Source organism: Amphibalanus amphitrite, unplaced genomic scaffold (genome assembly GCF_019059575.1).
Source record: "Amphibalanus amphitrite isolate SeventyFive unplaced genomic scaffold, NRLGWU_Aamphi_draft 000628F_arrow, whole genome shotgun sequence".
Taxonomy (NCBI): domain Eukaryota; kingdom Metazoa; phylum Arthropoda; class Thecostraca; order Balanomorpha; family Balanidae; genus Amphibalanus; species Amphibalanus amphitrite.
In genome coordinates, this window is record NW_024882122.1 from 268,395 (window position 1) to 291,123 (window position 22,729).

Sequence of the window (22,729 nt, forward strand, 5' to 3'; positions counted from 1 at the left end):
TGGGATCCACTCAGATCATAGATCCATGTCCTTGGTTTATCGTCAGATCCTGTGAGATCATAGATCCAGGATAAATTTTTCACGCCAGATTCGATGGGATCATAGATCCGAACCTGCAATTTGCCTAGAGATCCACTGAGATCATAGATCCATCACTCGGATCCATGCACATGTCTGAAGGCTACCGCTCATCCACTTCCGGACAAAACGGCCTCGCTTGATCTGCGAGCGCCGACCGCCGCGCAGGCGCCGCGTCTGCCAGGTAGACTGTTCCGCAGGACCGCTGTGTCCTGCGGAACAGTCTACCTCTGAAGGCAGTCCAGCTCTGTAACCAACTTGCGAATTTGAAAATTGTCGGGAGTCAACATGTTCAGTAACAGTTCAATTGCAATAAAACAACTTTTTATGTGTACACAAAAGAAGAGTCTACGTGCCAGTAAATGAATACATTGAATAGGAAACTGCGCCCCAACAACGAAATCGGTGCTATGACATGGTCGTGAAAAAGGCGAACAAAACCCATGGATATCTTATTCTCAAGGAATTCTTCTGAACTAACCCGGCACCGCCTGGGCTATTTCCGTACCCACGACAGCCTGGGGGGGGGTCGGATCCGACCCCCCCCCCTGTTATCTCGAGAACCAATGGTCGTATCGAGCCCCGCGAGGCGGCGTTCGAAAGGTCTCTACGAGACCTTCCCAAAGCACTCTTAAGATTTTAAGATTGAGGTCAACTTTCGGGTCAAGGTCAGGTCAAAGGTCAAATTCAGGGGTTTTGCATGAATCGGCTTACGGACAGCGGAATCGATAGCTGCTGCTCGAAACTCACCAAAAATGACCTCAAAGGCCTGGTGAAGGTACCATGTGCGTATAGGGGTCATACTAAGTACAGGTCAAGGTCATGTCAGGTCACGAAAGGTCACGGTTTTCACTTTCTGCTACGTGGGCGTGCGACACATGTTTTATGGCTTATTTTTCACGCCGAATCCGATGGTAATGGTTATATGTGACCCCAAGTCACTGTGCTGTTGATAAATGTGCATTGAAAGCATAAAAAATCGTAAATACTATACCTAACTAAACGGGGGCTAAGAAAAAAAGTCAATTTTTCAACTTTTTATTTTTGACATAAAAATGCACTTTTCTAGACGAGCTTTGTCCCAGGAATCTAGTGGTGTCATTTGTTTTCACATGCGATGTTCAGAAGTGCCTCTAATTCACGAAAATGCTTATGACGTCACCATGCCCTATGCATGTTGGAGCTATTTTTTACAATTTGGGGGTCAAAAATCAAGATAGAAAGTTGAAATTTGGGGCATCTTATGTTCTAATAAAGCTCTACAACATATAATCCGGTTTTTTGGAAATTCTCAAAATTTTGGATTTTATTAGCTGTTTTCCAAAAAATATAGTTTTTTGAAATTTTAGGGGTGAAAAACGCATTTTATGGAAAATCCGAGATAGCCATTTTAAAGAACTCGTTGAGTTGCGTCTTTTGATGTCCTTAATTGCAATTTGCTTCAAACCCTGATTTTTGGCGATTTTTTAAACTTTTACCACTTTTTGACCAAAAACGCCATGTAGTTACATCACTAAAATCGATATATCTCAAAAAATTTTAGAAATTTTTTCTTAAAAATTGCACAGGAGACGTCAAATTGATGGGGGAGAAGGTATGCCAAGTTTCAAGTAGATAGCGAGAGGGGTTCATGAGTTATTCAAGAAAAACGGGGGGGGTCGGATCCGACCCCCCCCCCCCCGGGTGGTCGCGGACTAATATGCATGTCACCTCTACGCCACATCGACAACAAAGAGTTTGTAGGTAGTTGCATTGAGATAAACTAATACCGTGTCTTTGTGTTCCTTTTCAGGGATATAAAGGGAACTGTAGATTTAGAAATATGGAGAGACGCGACACGGCCAAACTACCACGAGGAACGGATCGGTGCAAAGGTACGGAACATGCATGCCCATTGTACATTTCTCATTGCGTTTCTCGCGGCCGTAGTTCACAAATTAATTAGTGCGTCTACTCTGTGTTTATGCTCGTATTCTAACTTCCCACGCCTATTGTGCTCATATCTAACACCAGTTGCTTTGCGTTCGACCGCCAGCCGTCTGCGACTGAAGGCCTGGCACACAGTTCGGCTGACGGTCCGGCTGCCTCGGAAGGCTCCGCTGACCATCCGGCTGCTGCTTACGGTCCGACTGACAGTCTGGCCGCGGCTGACGGTCCGACTGACGGTTCGGTTAGCTGTCCGGCTGACGGTTCTGCTGAGGGTCCGGATGACAGTCTAACCGCGGCTGACTGTCCGACTGCCTCCGGTCCGGCTGAGCGCGTGCCTCGACCCGTCAGACACCTGGACTACTCGGCGCTTCTGCACGCGCTGGTGACTGCCGACCAGGCGCTCATCGGTCGTCTTCTGGCCGGTCCCCCAGCCGGTGAAACCTACCCGGCGTACCAGCAAGAAGACGGCCCGGTCCAGCTGCCCAGCCACGACCCTTCAGAGGAACGGGCAGCCTGCTCGATCGTGGTCGACCCTCCCGAGCCCCCGGGATCGGATGAAGCGGTGGACAACCAGCCTGGCTCAGCCGGGTCTGACGAATACCTCGCATCCTGCGCGGCGCCCTCAGATTTCAGCGTCCTCAGCTCGGAGCTGCAACAAGACATTCTACATAGCATTGAGCAGGTAATGTTTTTCCCTACTCAGTTTTGATACTCAACTAAAATGCTAATAAAATTCCCCTACATAGACCTGTTATAATTGGTAGGTTGTTGTAATGGTAATATTTATCGCCTGTGTAACTTGTTAATTGATCTTTTCAGATTATCTCGCACGTGGACGGCGTTGCTGACGAGGTTATGAGATCCATGGTGTCGGAAGATAACGGCTTCTTAGCCCTGAGAATCTTCTACAGAAATGTGAGCTCAAATGGGGTTCTATCACGCCATTTACATTCAACTCTTTCGACGCACGATGCGGGCCGGGGGTAACTTAACACACAATCTAACACCAAGGGTGGGATGCGCCACTTAAGAACATCTCGTTCAAACGCAGTTCCGGGCTGCGCGAAATCGTCCGGGCCGCGCGGCGCGCTCGTCGGTGTAACCCGCCGGCGACTTTGATTGGCCGACCGGCCGACGATCAATTTTGGCGCGCGCGGCACGGGTCGGTCGGCCGGCGGCGACGCGGCTGAATTCGAGCGCCGCCGTTGGCCCGGGCGCAGGCACGGGTGGTGGCGACCCGCCGGACGCGCGGTCGATACCGGCAGCGTGAGCCGTCGACGCTTTGTTGTGGCCGACCACGAGGGTCTGGTGGGCGCGAGCGGCGCAGTGGTGAGCCTTGGCGACCCTTTCAGCGACGGGACAGGTCAGTGCGCATAATTGAGGGCAGTGGGAGACTGACACAAGATACAGCGCCACATTACCCTCTCTGTTGCAGTTTTTCAAGTAAAACATGATAAATTTTTGGCTAGTCAATCTAATGCGAAGCTTGAAGAGTTCGGGAGCCACTTATGGCGGACTTGACGATGAGGTCATGGGACATGCGTAATGCGTATGAACCCAACAAAGTTCCCAAATTTACCGCCAAATGCGCAATTGGCGATGTGCGTTTCATTAGACATCGTGCAGTTCTTATAAAATTATACCTAGTCTTTATTTGATGCACACATGAGTTAAGTGCCCAAGCAGCTAAATCTAAGGTGACGACTGGCGATTCAATGGAAAGGCTGCAAATTTCAAATCAAACCCTGCAAACGGAATGTCATTCATCAACACCACATGTCCTATCACAACGTCTCAACATATCATGCGGAACCTAAAAGCACTTGTATCTGCCCGTCTTCGCTGAGCCTCTCCATCGACGTCCAGTTTGATCTTTTCTGGAGCCAAGTAATTCTCTAGTAATACGGTGTATGTATATTGTATAAGCTGACTGATCTAAGTTTCATGCTCGCACTGAACAAGCTCTAACATCCTATAAGGCGTATTTTAATAAGCTTCAATTGTTCATGGTGCCGCGAGATGTTCAACCGTTAACATCTGCGCCTATGTATATGAGCCGCTGTCAACCATACCGGTTAATTTCCAGTTGGACTCGAGCTGTGAATTGTTCCGGGCCTATTTCTCGGTGCTGGAGAGGGTAGCTGATGAGGCGGCCGGAAACTCGATACGCGAGGAGCTGCTGGAATTTCTTCAGATCCCAGCCAAGGTGAGCTACGGTCTGTAATCCAATTGGGCAGACGAGTTCAGTGAACACGGTCCCAGCATTGATACTAAGCTACTGTCGGTAGCGGAGTGTGCAAGTCAGATTGTTCATGAACGGTGCTGACAGGCTGATGACAATCATCACAAAAAGGGAGAGTGAGAGAGGGAGGGGAAAGAGAAAGAGAAAGAGAGAGAAAGAGAGAGAGAGAGAGAAAGAGAGAGAGAGAGAGAGAGAGAGAGAGAGAGAGAGAGAGAGAGAGAGAGAGAGAGAGAGAGAGAGAGAGAGAGAGAGAGAGAGAGAGAGAGAGAGAGAGAGAGAGAGAGAGAGCACCACTAATCGAGCAAAATTCGATTGGCGTGAACACATGCAAATAAAAAAATCCACTGCCTAGCTATTTGAAATAAACTTATCAGGACAGTATCAAAGAACTTACAAACAAATATTTTTATGCTAAATGTCTCACATTGTCAATAATTGGACTACCAACTTGACTTGTCTGCACTCTGGACTAATTCATATGTCTTGAACATTCCATATTGAATCAACAGCGTGGTTTCAGAACTCGAAATCATAAAAGCAGGCAAACGAAAGCCAACATCGTGCTACATTTCCGCTGCAGACTTTATATGCGATGCAATGCGAAGGCGCCTGACCTTTGAAACAGCACTCATTTCTACCTTACATTTTACATTATTACTTTCCTCCTGAGTGGGTTATTGTCAGAAAGTGCTGGACGAGCTATTCGTTCGGTCGATTGCTATCAGTGGCAAAAAAGTCATTAGGTACTCCGAAATGGCAATATCGCAAAGGCAAGACAGCGTTAAGAGCTGTGATACCAATGGACCTTTCACGTTTCTACGGGTATTTGGTATGGACTATGGATGCAGAAAAGTGTAGTTGTTCTAAATGAATCTGTATATGAATTATAAGTGGAAAACAATGGGAACGTTTTTGGTTATATTACTTTAAGTTGGCTACACATGTGTTTCGATATAAATCTTTTTCAAGCCATAAAGACAAAATAAAATGCAAATAATTCGCCTAAACATCAAAGTTGTCAAAATAGTTTGCGGCACAGATTAAAATTCAAATAGCAATGCTTCACACCCGTCGCTTCTCACTTTGCACTTCAGGTTTTTAGATCGTGCAAAATAAGTTCAGCCGTAAATCTGCTCAGTTTCACTTTTCCTGCATTACCATTTAGATTGTCAAAGATGTGAATATAAGCTGCTTCTACAGCCTGCCTATGCTTCTTTGTCAAACCCCTACACAACACAGACATATCATCCCAGTTGGGGAGATGTCCCGCCTCATCTACGTGTTGCACAAGGGCGTTGGACAGACGGTGGTACCTAAGGTCACTCTTATGCTCCTTTTGCCTGGTTCTAATGCCCCTGTATGTTTCACCGACGTAACATTTATCACATGCACCACAAGGAATTTTGTAAACGACACTATCCTCATTAGTAGAACCTTTCTTCTTCGTTTGCACAAGGTTTTTAATGGTCAGGCCCGCTGGGGATGAAATATTGATAGTTTCCCTTACAAAATTGTCCACAGCTTCTACTTCTTTTGATGCTGGGACTGAGAGATACCTCCTCTTGCTATTCCTTGTGGCGTTTGAAGCTCTAGCTCGTATTTTGACGGCCCTCTTCTCTAGCTGACATAAAAGACCTGGCGGGTACTTGAGTCCAATAAATACTTCTTTAATGTAGTTCAGCTCGTCCCTGATAAATTCTTCTGAGCAAATGCGAAGTGCTCGAAGATAAAATCCCAGCACGACTCCAGTTTTTGTTCGACTGCTGTGCGCCGAGTAGAAGTGTATCAGGTCATTCTTGTTGGTGGGCTTCCGGTACACTGAAAATACAGCCTTGTTGCCCCGATTATGGATGCACGCGTCCAGAAATGCAATAGTGCCATCTTCCTCCTCTTCGGAGGTAAATTGTATCTTCTGATGCACACTGTTCAGCTGCTGCAAAATACAATTTAAATCGACATCTTCGTTGATGATGACCAGAATGTCATCGACATACCGGAGCCAGGTCGTATCGGTACCAGCAATGCTCAAGAAGTGGTCCGCTTCTAATGTCTCCATGAAAAGGCAGGCGAGTACCGGGCTCAACGGCGAACCCATCGCCAGGCCATCAATCTGCTTGAATTCGGTCCCTTCAAATTCCAAAGCCCCAAATTCCACGCAGAGACGTACCAGCCTAACAAAGTCTTCCCTTGGCACTGGAAGAGTGATGTCCGGGTTTTGGTCTAACACTCTGGAGACAGCTTGCATCGCCCCTTCTATAGGCACGTTGGTAAAGAGGGCTTTTACGTCGAAGCTTGCAAGTTTTTTATTGGTTAACTCCATGTCTTTCAATCTATTAATCAAATCTCCCGAGTTCTTCAAGTGTGACTGGCTGGTTCTCCCTAGCAGGTCAGACAGGGGTTTGGCTAGTTTCTTGGCGAGCTGGTGGGGAGCGCTGCCCACACCTGAGGTAATGGGGCGCATCGGATTGCCAGCCTTATGCGTCTTGGGTAGGCCCCGCATCTTTGGAGTTGCCGGTTTTTCTTCTAATAGGTGTTGCAACTGTTTCCCTTGGTCAGAACGGGCGAGAATTCGCCTCACCTTTTGATTAAACCGCTTACTTTCCTTTTCTGCCTGGCCGTTTGTGACTTGTTTGTATGTAGAAGTGTCATTCAACAAATCAAACATTTGAATGACACTTCTACATACAAACAAGTCACAAACGGCCAGGCAGAAAAGGAAAGTAAGCGGTTTAATCAAAAGGTGAGGCGAATTCTCGCCCGTTCTGACCAAGGGAAACAGTTGCAACACCTATTAGAAGAAAAACCGGCAACTCCAAAGATGCGGGGCCTACCCAAGACGCATAAGGCTGGCAATCCGATGCGCCCCATTACCTCAGGTGTGGGCAGCGCTCCCCACCAGCTCGCCAAGAAACTAGCCAAACCCCTGTCTGACCTGCTAGGGAGAACCAGCCAGTCACACTTGAAGAACTCGGGAGATTTGATTAATAGATTGAAAGACATGGAGTTAACCAATAAAAAACTTGCAAGCTTCGACGTAAAAGCCCTCTTTACCAACGTGCCTATAGAAGGGGCGATGCAAGCTGTCTCCAGAGTGTTAGACCAAAACCCGGACATCACTCTTCCAGTGCCAAGGGAAGACTTTGTTAGGCTGGTACGTCTCTGCGTGGAATTTGGGGCTTTGGAATTTGAAGGGACCGAATTCAAGCAGATTGATGGCCTGGCGATGGGTTCGCCGTTGAGCCCGGTACTCGCCTGCCTTTTCATGGAGACATTAGAAGCGGACCACTTCTTGAGCATTGCTGGTACCGATACGACCTGGCTCCGGTATGTCGATGACATTCTGGTCATCATCAACGAAGATGTCGATTTAAATTGTATTTTGCAGCAGCTGAACAGTGTGCATCAGAAGATACAATTTACCTCCGAAGAGGAGGAAGATGGCACTATTGCATTTCTGGACGCGTGCATCCATAATCGGGGCAACAAGGCTGTATTTTCAGTGTACCGGAAGCCCACCAACAAGAATGACCTGATACACTTCTACTCGGCGCACAGCAGTCGAACAAAAACTGGAGTCGTGCTGGGATTTTATCTTCGAGCACTTCGCATTTGCTCAGAAGAATTTATCAGGGACGAGCTGAACTACATTAAAGAAGTATTTATTGGACTCAAGTACCCGCCAGGTCTTTTATGTCAGCTAGAGAAGAGGGCCGTCAAAATACGAGCTAGAGCTTCAAACGCCACAAGGAATAGCAAGAGGAGGTATCTCTCAGTCCCAGCATCAAAAGAAGTAGAAGCTGTGGACAATTTTGTAAGGGAAACTATCAATATTTCATCCCCAGCGGGCCTGACCATTAAAAACCTTGTGCAAACGAAGAAGAAAGGTTCTACTAATGAGGATAGTGTCGTTTACAAAATTCCTTGTGGTGCATGTGATAAATGTTACGTCGGTGAAACATACAGGGGCATTAGAACCAGGCAAAAGGAGCATAAGAGTGACCTTAGGTACCACCGTCTGTCCAACGCCCTTGTGCAACACGTAGATGAGGCGGGACATCTCCCCAACTGGGATGATATGTCTGTGTTGTGTAGGGGTTTGACAAAGAAGCATAGGCAGGCTGTAGAAGCAGCTTATATTCACATCTTTGACAATCTAAATGGTAATGCAGGAAAAGTGAAACTGAGCAGATTTACGGCTGAACTTATTTTGCACGATCTAAAAACCTGAAGTGCAAAGTGAGAAGCGACGGGTGTGAAGCATTGCTATTTGAATTTTAATCTGTGCCGCAAACTATTTTGACAACTTTGATGTTTAGGCGAATTATTTGCATTTTATTTTGTCTTTATGGCTTGAAAAAGATTTATATCGAAACACATGTGTAGCCAACTTAAAGTAATATAACCAAAAACGTTCCCATTGTTTTCCACTTATAATTCAATTTGTCTATCTATACGAATCTGTATATAACCTCGCGTTGTGTATTATCTTAACATCTTAACGATATTTCTTAAGAAGTGATACTTTACTTAATTCTTAATGCTACTTCAAAACACCACGGTTGCTCGGTTCCAACAACTTTTATTGCTCTTCTCGTATTTTCACTGCGCGAGATATGCACCTCGCGCCATGCCTGCTACTCATCCTCGTCTACATCTCCCCCCCCCTCTTTGGACTGACCTGTCAATCCAACACATAACTAACTCAGAGACCACCTCCTATGGTAGTGGTTCATCGACACTGAGTTTGACCAGTTTGACTACTGGTCTCGTGACTGTTTTGCCCTTCAGCTTGACTGAGACCACTCTGACATGACCGTCAGCACCTGGCATCACCTCCTCCACACGACCCATTGGCCACTTCCCCCGTGGTGCGGTTAGATCGGTCACCAGCACAACGTCACCAGGGGCGATGTCGATCTGAGGCTGAAGCCACTTCTGCTTCTGCTGCAGGGACGGCAGGTACTCTCGCAGCCATCGTCTCCAAAACTCCGTCGACAGCTGCTGGATTCGCTTCCAGCGCTGTCTAAGAGAGACATCCTCACAGCCGACAGGTGGCACCATCTCGATGTCTGATGGTCCTGTGATAAAGTTGGCAGGCGTCAGTGGAGGCTCGTCATCAGGGTCAGCAGACAGCACCGTCAGCGGTCTGGTGTTCATGAGCGCTTCTGCCTTGCAAAAGGCTGTCTGGAGCTCTTCATCCGACAGATCGGCATGTTCCAGGGTTTTCACCAGCGCTCTTTTCGCCATCTTGACCATGGCTTCGCAGGGTCCATTGAAATGCGGAGCACCGGGCGGTGTGAATGTCCATTTTGTGTGCGACTTCAGGAGCTCCCGCTGTATTTTGTTGTTGTCTAGACGTTCCACAGCCTGCCTCAGCTCTTTGGAAGCTCGAACGAAACTTCTTCCGTTGTCTGATGTTATCTCCGTGGGTCGACCTCGTCTGGCTATAAATCGCATCAGAGCCCTGACGAAACTGGCAGTGTCCATTCCATACGTCATTTCTAGGTGAACGGCTCGTACCTGAAGGCATGTGAAGACGCATAAGTATCTCTTCTGACGAGCTTTTCCTCGACCCTGCTTCGTAATGAATGGACCCGCAAAGTCCACTGAGCACTTGTCAAACGCACGGTAAGATGGGCAGACTTGAGAGCTCAGTTTGGGTGCCATCACTTGCGTCTCTGTTTTCTGGCGGAGTTTCTGACATGTCACGCACTGACGAATGCAGGCTTTGATCATTTCCCTTGCCGCAGGAATCCAATATCGTGTTCTCAGTTCAGCCAAGGTGTGCTCTACTCCTACTCCGTATCCTGCATCTTCATGGATTTGTCGGATGATCAGCCTACTGACTGGGTGTTTCTTCGGGAGAAGAATCGGGTGTTTTGCATTGTAGCTGAGGTCCGATCTTTGCAATCTACCTCCGACACGGATCACGCCGAATTCGTCCATGAATGGACTCAGCTGCCTGACTTGGCTCTCACGACATGCTTTCTTGGAGACGCAGTGACCCGTCTGCACCTTCGTCAGCTGCTTCACTTCTACGGGGAAGGACTCTTCCTGAACTTGTTTGATCCAGAATCTTTCAGCTTCTTCTACTTCATCTGGAGTCAGTTCATTCGACTTGGTTCTCTCAAAATCGCTTCCCTTGCTGCTTTCTCTAGACTTGAGTGCGTGTATGAACCGCCATACCCAGGCAGACACTCGGAGAAATCTCGTCCAGCTAGAGTAGTTCTCTGGCTGGAGCCGGAATCCTGATGCAACCGGTGTTGTCACAGCAAATGTTTTCCTCTGTTCCAGCTTGCGAAATTCACTCTTGTCGAACTCTTCCTCGCTGAATTCCTTTCTTTTTGGCCAGCACTGTTCGCCATCTAACAGATATGCCGGTCCATGCCACCACAAGCTGTGGTTCCTTAGTTCTTCCAGACCCAGGCCTCTTGTCGGCGCATCCGCAGGGTTGCTTGATCCTGGAACGTGTTGCCACTGTTCCGGTGCGGTGAACTCTCGGATTTCAGCAACACGGTGCGCTACAAATGGCTGAAAGTGAGCCACTTCGTTCCTGATCCAGCATAAGATATCCATGGAATCCGACCAGAAGTATACTTCCTTCAAGTCCTTTCCAAGTGCCTGGCATACTTTTTTGACCAGGCGCATGCCGAGCAACGCTCCCATGAGTTCCAGTCTCGGAATGGTTTGCTTCTTTGCCTTTGGAGCTACTCTAGCGCGTGCTAGAACGAGATTCGAGACTCGAACGCCATCGTCTTCTGACACCACATACACCGCTGCGGCGTATGCTTGCTCCGAAGCGTCGCTGAATACGTGTACTTGTTGTTCAGGCTGTCCTTGAAATGGGTGGATGCATCGAGGCACAGATATGGTGCCGAGTTCGCCCAGCTCGTAAAACCACTCTGACCACTTCTTTTGCTGGTCTTCGGGTAGGACGTCGTCCCAGCCAGCACCATCACTCCAAGTCAGCTGGAACAGCATCTTCGCTCGTAGCGTGAACGGTGCAAATAAACACAAGGGGTCAAACACCGTCGACATCTCTCTCAGAACATCTCTCTTCGTCCAACTTCCAGACTTTGAACTGCGTTTTGTGGCATCCAGTGAGAGACTGTCATCTCCTGCTGACCACACTACACCTAGTGTCTTCGTTGGGTTTGCTCCTCTGTCTTCGATCCGGTGATGAGAAATTGGAGCTCTGTCCTGCGCCGGTATCGTTTCCATAACTTCCTGGCTATTTGACTTCCATTTCTTCATCTCCATCCCAGCCTTTTCTAGCATTTCACGAAGCTGAGTTCTAGCTTCAATGGCAGACTCTGCATCCTTGAAGGACGCTATCGCATCATCCATGTAGACATGTTTGCTGACGACTTCTGCAGCTAAAGGAAATTCATCAGCATTCCTCCGTGCATGTTCTTTCAAGACGAACTGTGCCACAAAAGGCGCTGCAGCATTGCCGAAGATCCAGCGTTTGGCTTCATAGACGGTAGGTTCCTCATCTGTCTTCATGTTTCGCCACAATACGCGATGAAACTTCTGGTCTTCAGCCGCCAGTTCTACTTGGAGGAACATCTCACAGACATCCCCAACAAGCGCGACTGGGTGCTGGCGAAATCCGACGAGAGTTTCTATGAGGTCACTGTACAGTGATGGTCCTGGCAGGAGCTGGGAGTTCAGACTCATTCCTCGGAACTGGGCTGCCGCGTCGTACACAATGCGAATCTTGGTTGATGCCTTGTCTTCACGTATGACTGGGAAGTGAGGAAGAAACCATTCCTTTTTCCCACTGTCCGATCTTTGCTTGGCAGGAACTTTAGTCATGTATCCTTTCCGAACGTAGTCCTCCAAAATCTCGTGATACTTTGATGCTAGATCAACTCCTTGACGACGGAGAGAGTTTTCCAGCCGCACGAGTCGGTGTAGCACAGCTTCGTAGTTGCTGCTCAGCTCTGGTTCCTTCTCGCGCCATGGGACCGCCACTTGATAGCGAGTTCCTGTTTTCTTCAGAGATTCTTCAGCTTTCTTGACTGCCAGCCTCTCTTCACATGATAGCAGGTTGGCTTCAGATGTCTTCACTTCAAGGAGTTCTATGTCCGTCATTGCCTTCATCGCTTGGAGTTCCTCAGAAAGTCGCTTATCCACCAGGTGAGTCCGCAGCGTACGTGCAGTGTTCGTCATGCTCTTCAACTTTTCCAGCTCATACGACTCACCACTCAGCTCCGCTTCACCGATGCAGCCAAAGGCTGTCCATCCCAGTGGCGTCAACACGGCGACCGGGCTTGTTTTGTCTCCAGAAATCGTCTTGATAGGCACGAAGATCGGCATGGTTTCAGCACTGAGACCAATCAGCAAATCTACGCCATCACCTGCCATCTTGGGGAATGGAACGTTTGTCATGTGAGGCCAGTGCTGCTTGATGTCCTCCCATTTCGAACAAACGGAGGCACCTTCCAGGCTGGGAATTACGTTTACGTCCAGCGACGCCTGAAAACTGCTATGCAGTGATGATATCTCGACAGAGCCTGACATCATGCTGACGTCGTTTCTTCCGCTAACAGTGCCAAGCTCAAAATGTACTTCTTCGCCTTTCAGGCCCAGTTCATCAGCAGCAGCCTGGCTGAGAAAGCTGGCGTCCGAACATGGATCCAGTAGTGCATTCAGCTTTAGGGAACGATTTTGGCACCGTACTACTACTGGAGCCGTTTGGAACGCGATCTTGCCGTTTTTCTTCTCAGGATCCAAGGATGCGACGTTGAAACTTGTACCAGGGGTGACTCCACTTCCTTCCGAGTTCCCTGGAGCTTCCACGCTGATGTGCTCTTGAGCCGTCCGTGGTATGAATTCTCGTGCTTGATGATTCATCTGTTGGCGACTCCCTTGCACCCACTTCCCTGTTTCTGATTTGGCATGACGTGGCTTTTCACTCCCATTGGCATGCAAGAGGCTGTGGTGGGTTCCTCCGCATCCTTCTATACTGCACCCAGGAAACTTCCGGCAGTTCATCCCTCGGTGTTTTCCAGCTAGGCATCTGAAGCATATTCCTTCACTTTTGCAGAAGCCGTATCGTCTGGCCACATCCCAGCTTTGCAGTTCAGCGCAGCTTTCAGTAGGGTGTTTCGTCTGACACACCCAGCAGCTCGGTCTGCTGGTTGGACGACTCGGCTGTTTCCGGGAAGAAAATGTCTTTTTCTGTCCACGACTCGTTTTGAACGTCGGCACATTTCTCTCCTTGCTTGAAGTAGTGGTTTCCTTTGCCTTTTTCTCCCACATTGCCTCTTCAGCCAACCAATTGGCAAATACTTCAAAACTGTCTTGCCGGCCCACAGTACTGAGCCATCTGTGGTAGTTTTTAATGTAGGAGTGGTGTAACTTTTCCGATACCAGCATGTAGAAAGCTGACACTTCTGACAGGTCACCCTCCGAGCCACTTTCTTTGAGACAGGTGACGAGACTCAGTATTTTGTCAGAGTACCTATTCTTCCAGTCTTTTGGTGTCGTTTTCGTCTATCTTCGGGTAGCTTCGAATTTCGTTCATCTCGCTCCTTACTCGCCTTTCCCATCCACCGTATTTTTTCTCCAGCTCTTCTCTTGCCTTTGTGTATCCTGATTCAGTCAACCGGTAGCGTTCTACTATCCGAAGAGGGTCGCCACTCAAACTATTTTTCAGATACACCATCTTAAGTTCCGCTGAAACGTTAGCGTTGCCCACAAACGCGTCGAAAATCGCACACCAATCACTGTATCCTTTGTGTCCATCAAAGTTGGGCAGTTCGGGTAGCTTGATTCCTTTTATGGCTGTTTCATTTGTTCCATGACGATTCTGACTTTTTTCTCGTTCTTTCCTTCCGTCACTTTTTTCTTGTTCTGCCTCTACACTGGTTTCTGCAGCGGAACTGTTCTTTTCACAATCGATGTTTTCTGTCAATGCTCTTCTAATGTATCTGCTTGTGACATTCACCGACTCTTGAACGCTAGCTTCCACGCTGTGATACATCTCCCACAAGGGGCCCGATTGCACTTCACCACCGTTTGTTTCCTCCCAGATCGCTTCCACCACATCCAGTAGTTCACCGGCCTGTTCTCCGAGTTGGCTAGTAATCGCTTGCAGCTCTGCTACTGATGGGCTTTGGCTTCCAATTAGATCATTTAACTTGCTCTCACTCATACGAATTTCCTTCAGAATCCGTTGTTTTGTTCTCATTTTGCTCTCTGGCTTCTGTCTGTCCATAGCTTCTTCATTCGATGGATTAGCCATTCTGCGCGGCTTTCTCATGTCTAGGTCACATGCACCAGGATGTTCTAAATGAATCTGTGTATAACCTCGCGTTGTGTATTATCTTAACATCTTAACGATATTTCTTAAGAAGTGATACTTTACTTAATTCTTAATGCTACTTCAAAACACCACGGTTGCTCGGTTCCAACAACTTTACTTTTATTGCTCTTCTCGTATTTTCACTGCGCGAGATATGCACCTCGCGCCATGCCTGCTACTCATCCTCGTCTACAGTAGTATTAGCCGTTTTCACGACGGGCTATCCGGCGAATGCACCTGATTTGACCAAATCTGCACCTACTTTCTTTTACAGCAAATATCTTCATTTTATGAATTTATTTCAGAGTTTTAATCGATGATGCTCTCTGATAATATGACAAAGCAGGCATATAAGCAATTAGGTAGTGCAACCCTAGCTGATAGCTGCTAAGAGACACACTGAACCTGATTTGACCAAATCTGCACCTAATCTGTACCAGATGTGCACCAAATGTGTACCAGATGGCCGTCGTGAAAACGGCTATTCTGTATTATTGTTCATTTACGGATTAGGTAACCAACATCAACCAGACACGAATTTTCGCTGAGCCTCGTAAAGACTGGTGTAAGTTCCACATATCGGAATAGATACACCACATCCTCTTGCAGATTAAAATGAGTGCTCACGTGAATACCAACTGATCTAAAACATACACCGTATATTGTCTAATATTGTAATTTGTTTTCATGCGACTTTTTCATTGCTATAGAACATAAAGATAAAACAGATAATTCTTATATCGCATAGCGACTCAAGAAATCACGGAGTCTTGAGGCCTCGTATTTTTAAGTATGGGTTCCAACAAATATTTATACGATAGACAGAAAAATCAATGTGAACGTGACACCAAACACGAACCCCAAATTTTCATGGGATTAGCTACAGCATTAGATCCCAAGTCGCAAATGCGGTCACATATAAGATAATGCTTCTCAATCGAGCGGTAAAACTGTCAGGGTTTTCTTCTTCTTCTCCGTCTATTCCATCCCGCATATTTTGCATTTTCCCCGTCTTTTCCTTTTTATCAGGGTGGTAGCACTTTGGTAAAGGAAAGAAATGACGCCCAAGCCTGTTAAATTTGTGATGTTCTGACGTTCCGCTAATAAAGTACTCATCGGTATGCATCGAAGGTATCGCTAGCCGGAGCTGGCTGGCTCTGTCACATAAAATTCGCCGCGTATCGCAGCTGGATTAGAAACGACGCTCCAGACAACGTATGCTGCAAGCGGTTTAACATCGTGACTGCTCAATGAAACCCTAGTTTTTTTTATGAGCATCATGCATTTCATTTCGGTTCCGCCTTGTATCTCCTTTTCACTTATGTTCTTTCTTTGTGTCCGTCACTCCTCGCTTTCGCCATCTCTGTGTCTCCGCCCGCCATCACTTTCTTGTGCTGCCCTTTCAGCGCCAGTGCGAGGGGCGGTCCGCGCGCTGGACGATTGTGGTGCCGTCTCCCCCTACCCCGGCGCTGCGATAACGTTTAGCGAACAATCGCTCGCCGCGCACTGACCGTTTCCCGTCCTCTGCTGTGAAAGCAGAAATCTATCTTGCTGCCGTGCGTGCTGGTATAAACTCTCAACGGACGCATTTACATATAATATAACCACGAGTTCGCAGCACGCGTTGCTTTCATCATCTCACCAGCCACCAGACAAGAAACGCCACAATAACATTGAACACTCTGACTGAAGCTTATCCTCAATTATTAGAAGCGACTGTGCAGTTTGCAATGAAGATCAGCCGACGATCGATGGTTCTAATAGGCCGGCAGCAGATTTTGGCCTGGTCATGAGTGATTATTCATGACGTCGTGCTGCCATGGACGTGTCAGCCTTTGTCACGCCACGAAATGGCGAACGCCGGACAGGACCTCGCCAGGGTAATTCCGAAACTCTCACGCGAGAAAGATAATGATGGACTGGCTGTGCATATCACTTCGATCTCAGATAGAAACGTTGCAGAGCTTTGAGAATGTCTAATCAAATAGTTATTTAGTGCACGTAAGTATTATTTGTGCTTACTCAAGAGTGTTTGTGCCAGTACCTACATACCTTACCTACCTGAAGTTGGTTCGAGCAAAGCTTGTATAATGCGTAGTCTTACTTGCTAAAAATTCTATCAAACTCGATTACCTATATGTCTTTAGAAAGACCGTTTGAAAGGTTTTCCGTAGTTTCGATGCTTGGACTTACAATTTTTACAATCTTGAAATGGAGAAAACTGTTAAAAGCTATTTGCATATAGCACAATCATTTTTACGCCGCAACGTAGCTCAGTCTCGTTTCGATCGCAAGTTTCATTAACCATTTACTAAGTTAATGTTTCTGGAGGGTGTGCTATTTCCTGCTAATATACAGCTTCCTGCAGCGTCCGACCACAACTGGGCGGCTTTGAAGCTGGGCCAGGGACTCTGTCATCCGTGGCCGGCGGACCTAACCGGTCCCGGAGCGGGTGTCTGTGCCAAGTCGAGCACTGGCCTGCCGCCCTGTTACAGCCTCTGTCCGCCAGCTCCGGGCCGCTGCGGGACGCCGTAAACGTCCACAGAGGTTGGCCCAGTCGAGACAAAATGAAAACCGACCCGGCCCGCCCGAGCGCCGGGGCCGGTACGCGCCGCGGAGACTCAGACCAGGCGAAATTCGATGACTGTGCCGTGACTGGGATGCCCGCCGCCAGTAATTGTGCAACCATTCCACGATAACGCGGCGAGCAGCGGCGCAGGTTACGTGATTGGAAGCAGCGGCGGCAATCGGGACGATTCTGTCCTGCTCGGCGTCGTATTGAGCCGCTCCCTGGCGACTGCGACATCCTCTCTCTTCGGTATCGAGCCTGGGCCGCCAGACCGACCTTGACTGCTTGGATGCAGCCCAGCCGGGCGCGGTCAAATTTTACTGGTGTTATCGGTCTGGCGACCAGCTGAGATAGTGGCCAATGACCACAGCTCGGAGAGTACGAGACAAACTAAATAGCCGGCCGCATGATAGTGGTGGCCTCTGAGATTCCCAGCGCCCTTTCTGCTCTCAGTTTGATACTGCCCTTCTGGATAAGCCAGTTGATGATGTTTCGTTCATTTTCAGTATCTGAGGAAGCGACTGAAAATCCTGCGGCGGCTCCGTGGCCTCAGCTCATCAACGGAGGCACCGATTTTACAAGCGCTCATCAGAGAAATCACGGTAAGTGCTGGCTGGGGAGGGGTGACGCTTTTGCGTCTGTTATGATTAGTAAGCGAATCCGTGGCCGTGCCACCAGATAACATAATTTGTCCATACCCCTGGAGAAAATTACTTACATTTGCATCCATCTCGGCGTGAAATCCACCACATTAGCCTTGTCACCTCAAAGCCCCACGAATTCCTCTGGTGAGGATTCTCTCCCGGCTCGCCGATGGTGTGCTGATGGTTCGAGTGTGATAATTCCCTCTCAGCCAGTAGTCTCGTCGTAAGGAATTTCCACATCAGCTCGACCACGGCACGGCCGGCGGCCAAAGCCGCAATTAGCGGCCCCCCGGGAGCCGTGGTCGCCTGATTAGACACACTCGGTCCGTGCCACCGGTCGGTGGCTGAGAGGCGGCACGGACCGCTGCCGGTCCGGTCAGGGGGTTCGGCCGAGTGGCCGCCGAGTGGACCGTGCTGAAATTCCTGTCCACTCAGCAGAGAATGGTCAATGGAAGAGCCGGGGGCGGCTCTCGAAGGGATTCTTAGAATACGAGTATGATGAGGATGTCTATTTTTGTCATGAATATTTCTAGGAAATTGATTTTATGTGTATAATTACATTAAATTCGCAATAATTAGATACAAGTAGTTACGATGCATTTAATCAATAGATTCCCATACACACAACCGTCGTCGAGCGTCCACCTGACGACACTCATATGGCCCCTGGCCTGTTTGGAGCGGTAACGCACCACCCGCAGCTGTCACGTTCGGTCCTCCCAATTGCCGGTATCGACTCGCGGTATCGAGCCCGCGGCAGCGCGCCGTTCATGGTGTGACGCCGTTCGCTGGAGGGCCCTCTGCCGGACCGTGGGTAAATATTGACCCATTACGGGTATGCGCCGCCGGAGGCGTGGCACCAGATTGGCGGGAGACGGGGTAAATGGGAAAACGGCGCGGCGCCGGCGTCATATACCGTCCGACCAGGAGATCGTGTACACACCGTGTGACGGCCGTAGGGTGCGGCTCATTGGGAGATGGTGAGAAGTCAGCTTATGCCCGCTTCTTCGTCGTTCAACGCTGGTTTTATAACGAATACGTAAGATATGATTTATAATTCCTTCTGGATCTTGTAGTGAGAGTTATTGTCCTGCAATTTACAAAAAGTCATGAAATGCCACGTTTTTAAATTGTACTGATATTCATTTGTCCATAACACCACAGTGTTTAGAAGCCAATGCTGTGATAATTCACGTTTATCGTACTTCCACACAAGAGGTCAGAACACGATTGTTATTCTTTTTCTTACTCCGATTGTTATTTTGGCGCAGTAAGTTCACTGTGCAGTTGATGCTTGAGGGCCCATAACAGCTCTTGCAAGCTGCTCCTGCCCTATATTTAGCTGGCAGTGATAATAGAGAACCACGTCTCTGGCGGTTAGTTTCCTTTACCACCCATTTGTTATTGGGCTGTCAACAGCAGTCAGCAGTGCTGGCAGGGTACGGGACCCCCGGGTCCTGTTTCATCATACCACATCGATTCCTGGATAATCTACCATCATAATTGTCTGATGTAACAACTCTCCCGAATAGACGTCACGATGTCTGATTTACGAACCGCAGAGGGCACGAGTGGTCACAAACGGCCACAGATGGTCAGCTATGTTACCGCAGATCATGGCATGTCACAACCGGTCACCGAATGATCACTTACGATCACCTATTGGCAATTGGTCACTATCGGCCTTCAATCGGTTACTACCGGTAACTAATCGGTTACTACCGGTTACTAATTGGTCACTGCCGGTTACCAATCGATCACTACCGGTTACCAATCGGTTACTAGCGGTTACCGAATGATCACTACCGGTCACCAATCGATCACTACCGGTCATTTAAAAGTCATTAGACGGCCACTCTGCGGTCACCACGCGGTCACCGGACGGTCATCCAACTATCCAGCTCTCCTGCCACTGAATTGCCAGCTCGGCAGCCCTGCAGCCAGTGCCGTCCGGGCGGCCTGCTGACCGCCAGTAACAGATGGCCGGTGGACAGGCGATAGGGCTGTGGCCGCCCGTGGGCGCGGTCACTTCATCAGGCTCGGGTTTATTTTGGGTCGGAGGAGCGCGAGGTAGCTCTGCGATCGCTCCAGCGACTTTGCGACTCATGTACTGAATGGAAGCTGAGAGACAAGACAATCTAAAAGCAGCACAAAATTCCGGTTCCAATTACACTTTAATCAATTGACGTGTGTTAGGCTTTTGTAAATAATCACTATATTTTCTTTTCCAGTCTTATACGCAACGCATGCGGCATGGCAACGCCATCTCATGAACAGACAACTTTCAGGGAATTATAAGCGCAGCTGATTTTTTTTTTTAACATCCAAGTAACTTTCACATTCGCCTTTGCCGAACGGCATTTTCGCTTCTGCGGGAAGAGTGCCAGGTCTGAATCCTTTTCGTGTCACTAGGCCATATTTCTGGACCGTCCCGGATTGACTCGCTCCGACCGGGATTTGTCGGTCTCGGTGTGAGACTGGGCTCCGTTCAGCCCCGGCTCGGCACACTGTGACGGTGACAGCGGCCGTAACTCGCCAGTCCGACTGAGCCATGGCCCGGGCTCGACAGCAGACCGACAGAGGCCGGGCTTTCATCTGGGGACCTGACAGATAGACCGCGGTCGGGAGGCCGGTCACCCGGTGAATACGGAATATTCTGTTCGAGAAAATGCAATAAACACTAGAGCACTTCACGGATAGGCTTTTTAGGATCCGGCCCGGCCCATATCCGGCAAGTCATATCCAGATCCGCCCATTATCTGCCTTTCTTTGAATATCAGAATCCGGCCCACCCATGGCCCGTATTGCAGCCAAGCTTCCAAAAAATATTCGTAATAATCCGTTTCACCAATTTTCATTGGTGTTTCACCATTTCACCCTTTCACCAATCCACACCAATCACACTTTCACCAATCACCAATCCTTTCAGTTTCACCATTTCACCAATCCGGTTTCACCCAAAACTGGACTAACAAATTCAATCTAAGGGACCAGACAGCCATACATCTCACAGACCATCATGGTTCCAAAAACCATGCTTATAAACCTAAAACCACATGAAAATCACCACATTGGTAAACTAGGTATCATCCTTCAATAGTAATACTTGAAGACAAGTCTTGTGACAAGTGAGTGTCATAAAATGATGCCTATTACTTTAATCAAACCTCTGCTGCCGCTTAACACATTAGGTTAATTTTTAACTTCAATGTTGAATGTTAAAATTTTGATCCGTTTTGATCCGGGTTCAACCTTCAATTCCCAAATCCGGCCCGCCCATATCCGTTCTTTTTTAACAAATTTAGAATCCAATCCTATCCGGTCCGCGGATTTATCCGTGGATAACGGATTTATCCGGCCCATGAAGTGCTCTAATAAACACCATACGAAATTTTGAATTAAAACGTAACTTATGATGCAAGCTTTAAATGCACATTGCACATGAAGCCTGTCCGGTAAAAATAACTACTCAGGTCAGGCTGGCTTAGCTTTGTCCGTTTAACAGTTACGCAATGCTCAATAGATTAAAGACTTTGTTCATTGTACGCAGATCAATGATAAACGCTGTCTACAGTACGGAATAATGAATAAGGGTCGCTAGTCGCTACATAAGTAAAAAAGGTAGGTAAGCTTTGCAGCTTAGTGCCATTTTAAAACACCATGCGCTCGATAGAAAATTATATTTCATATTTTCGTATCGAAGCGGGAATGAATCGCATCGGGAACAAATATAAACATTGGCTGCCACCCGTAGCATAGTTTGCAGACGTAATGACATGATGTGGAGATGGAATTAAATTGATGAAATACTAGGACTTACTCCACAAGGAGATCGAATGGGTCGGAGCGCTTTCAATATGTATTATACATATCGTCGTCAGCGAATCAATAACGGGTCGAATCGAGTCGGGTATCGAAGAGGTTCGGGAGCTGCGCGGCAGAGCGATCACATACTATTCGAATTATGCATTAAAGAGAATAAAAAAAAAAAACACGTGAGAACAATCATGATACACTAGCTGCTAAAATGAATTAAAATGGGGTGCTAAAATGCATAAATGGCACGTATAAAAGTACAATAAGGGGGGGGGGAACAGGATACCTATGGTGATAAAGACTGAGTAGAAAAGGGAACAAAGACTATACAAAACTGAGTGCAAAAACTGTAAAAGGACGAGTACAAATATAAATACATACAAAGGCCGAACTAGACGTAAACACTACTGACAAAAACGGCGGATTATCGGCAGCCAGCGGTCATGCAGCAGGGCACCCGAGTTCCTGTTCACGTTTGCGTCATTCGGCGACACCAGGACGGCTTCACGCTCGATTCGACCCGTTATTGATTCGCTGACGACGATATGTATAATACATATTGAAAGCGCTCCGACCCATTCGATCTCCTTGTGGAGTAAGTCCTAGTATTTCATCATAGTTTGCAGACGTATTTATCAGCGCTGCCACCCCAATGACGTCATTTTCGGCGCCGGTGATGAACGTCACTGAGTTGGCGGACTGGTGGCCAGCTGTGGCCGGCACGATTGGAACACTGGACGAACCTACGGCCAATTTCCACAGCACGGTGCTCAAATAAAGATCGGCTGACATCCCTTGATTACAATTTGTGAAACATTGTCATTCCAAAATTAAAATATCGATGTTAACACTTAACGAGACCGAGCTTGACGATGCAATTTTCGCTGTTTCGACTTTCAGTGACGACTTTGCCCTCTTGTAGGATATAGGAAGTCACAGGGGCGCGAGAACTACTTTCCGACTGGGGGGGGGGGCACACTATAATAGAGATCAACCTAGGGTACCCCCAAATCTAGTTTTCTCACCGGTTTTAGGCCACTTATTTTTCACCCCTCGGCTTTTTCAACAAAAAAAAAGAAAACATTTGCAAAAAAATGTGGTTTTCCGTCTCAAAGCTGTGGGGGCACCGCCCCCACGGC

The 22,729-nt window shown here is 47.9% G+C and overlaps 1 protein-coding gene across 1 annotated transcript in view; it reads left to right on the forward strand.

The window, feature by feature from the left end:
- LOC122363590 overlaps window positions 1–22,729 on the forward strand; it is a 31,519-nt gene that overhangs the window by 2,887 nt on the left and 5,903 nt on the right. Inside the window, exons 2-6 of the mRNA XM_043333051.1 lie at window positions 2,114–2,248; window positions 2,356–2,689; window positions 2,827–2,922; window positions 4,094–4,213; window positions 17,637–17,732. Of these exons, the coding sequence (XP_043188986.1) occupies window positions 2,114–2,248; window positions 2,356–2,689; window positions 2,827–2,922; window positions 4,094–4,213; window positions 17,637–17,732 (781 nt within the window). The remainder of the gene's footprint in view (window positions 1–2,113; window positions 2,249–2,355; window positions 2,690–2,826; window positions 2,923–4,093; window positions 4,214–17,636; window positions 17,733–22,729) is intronic.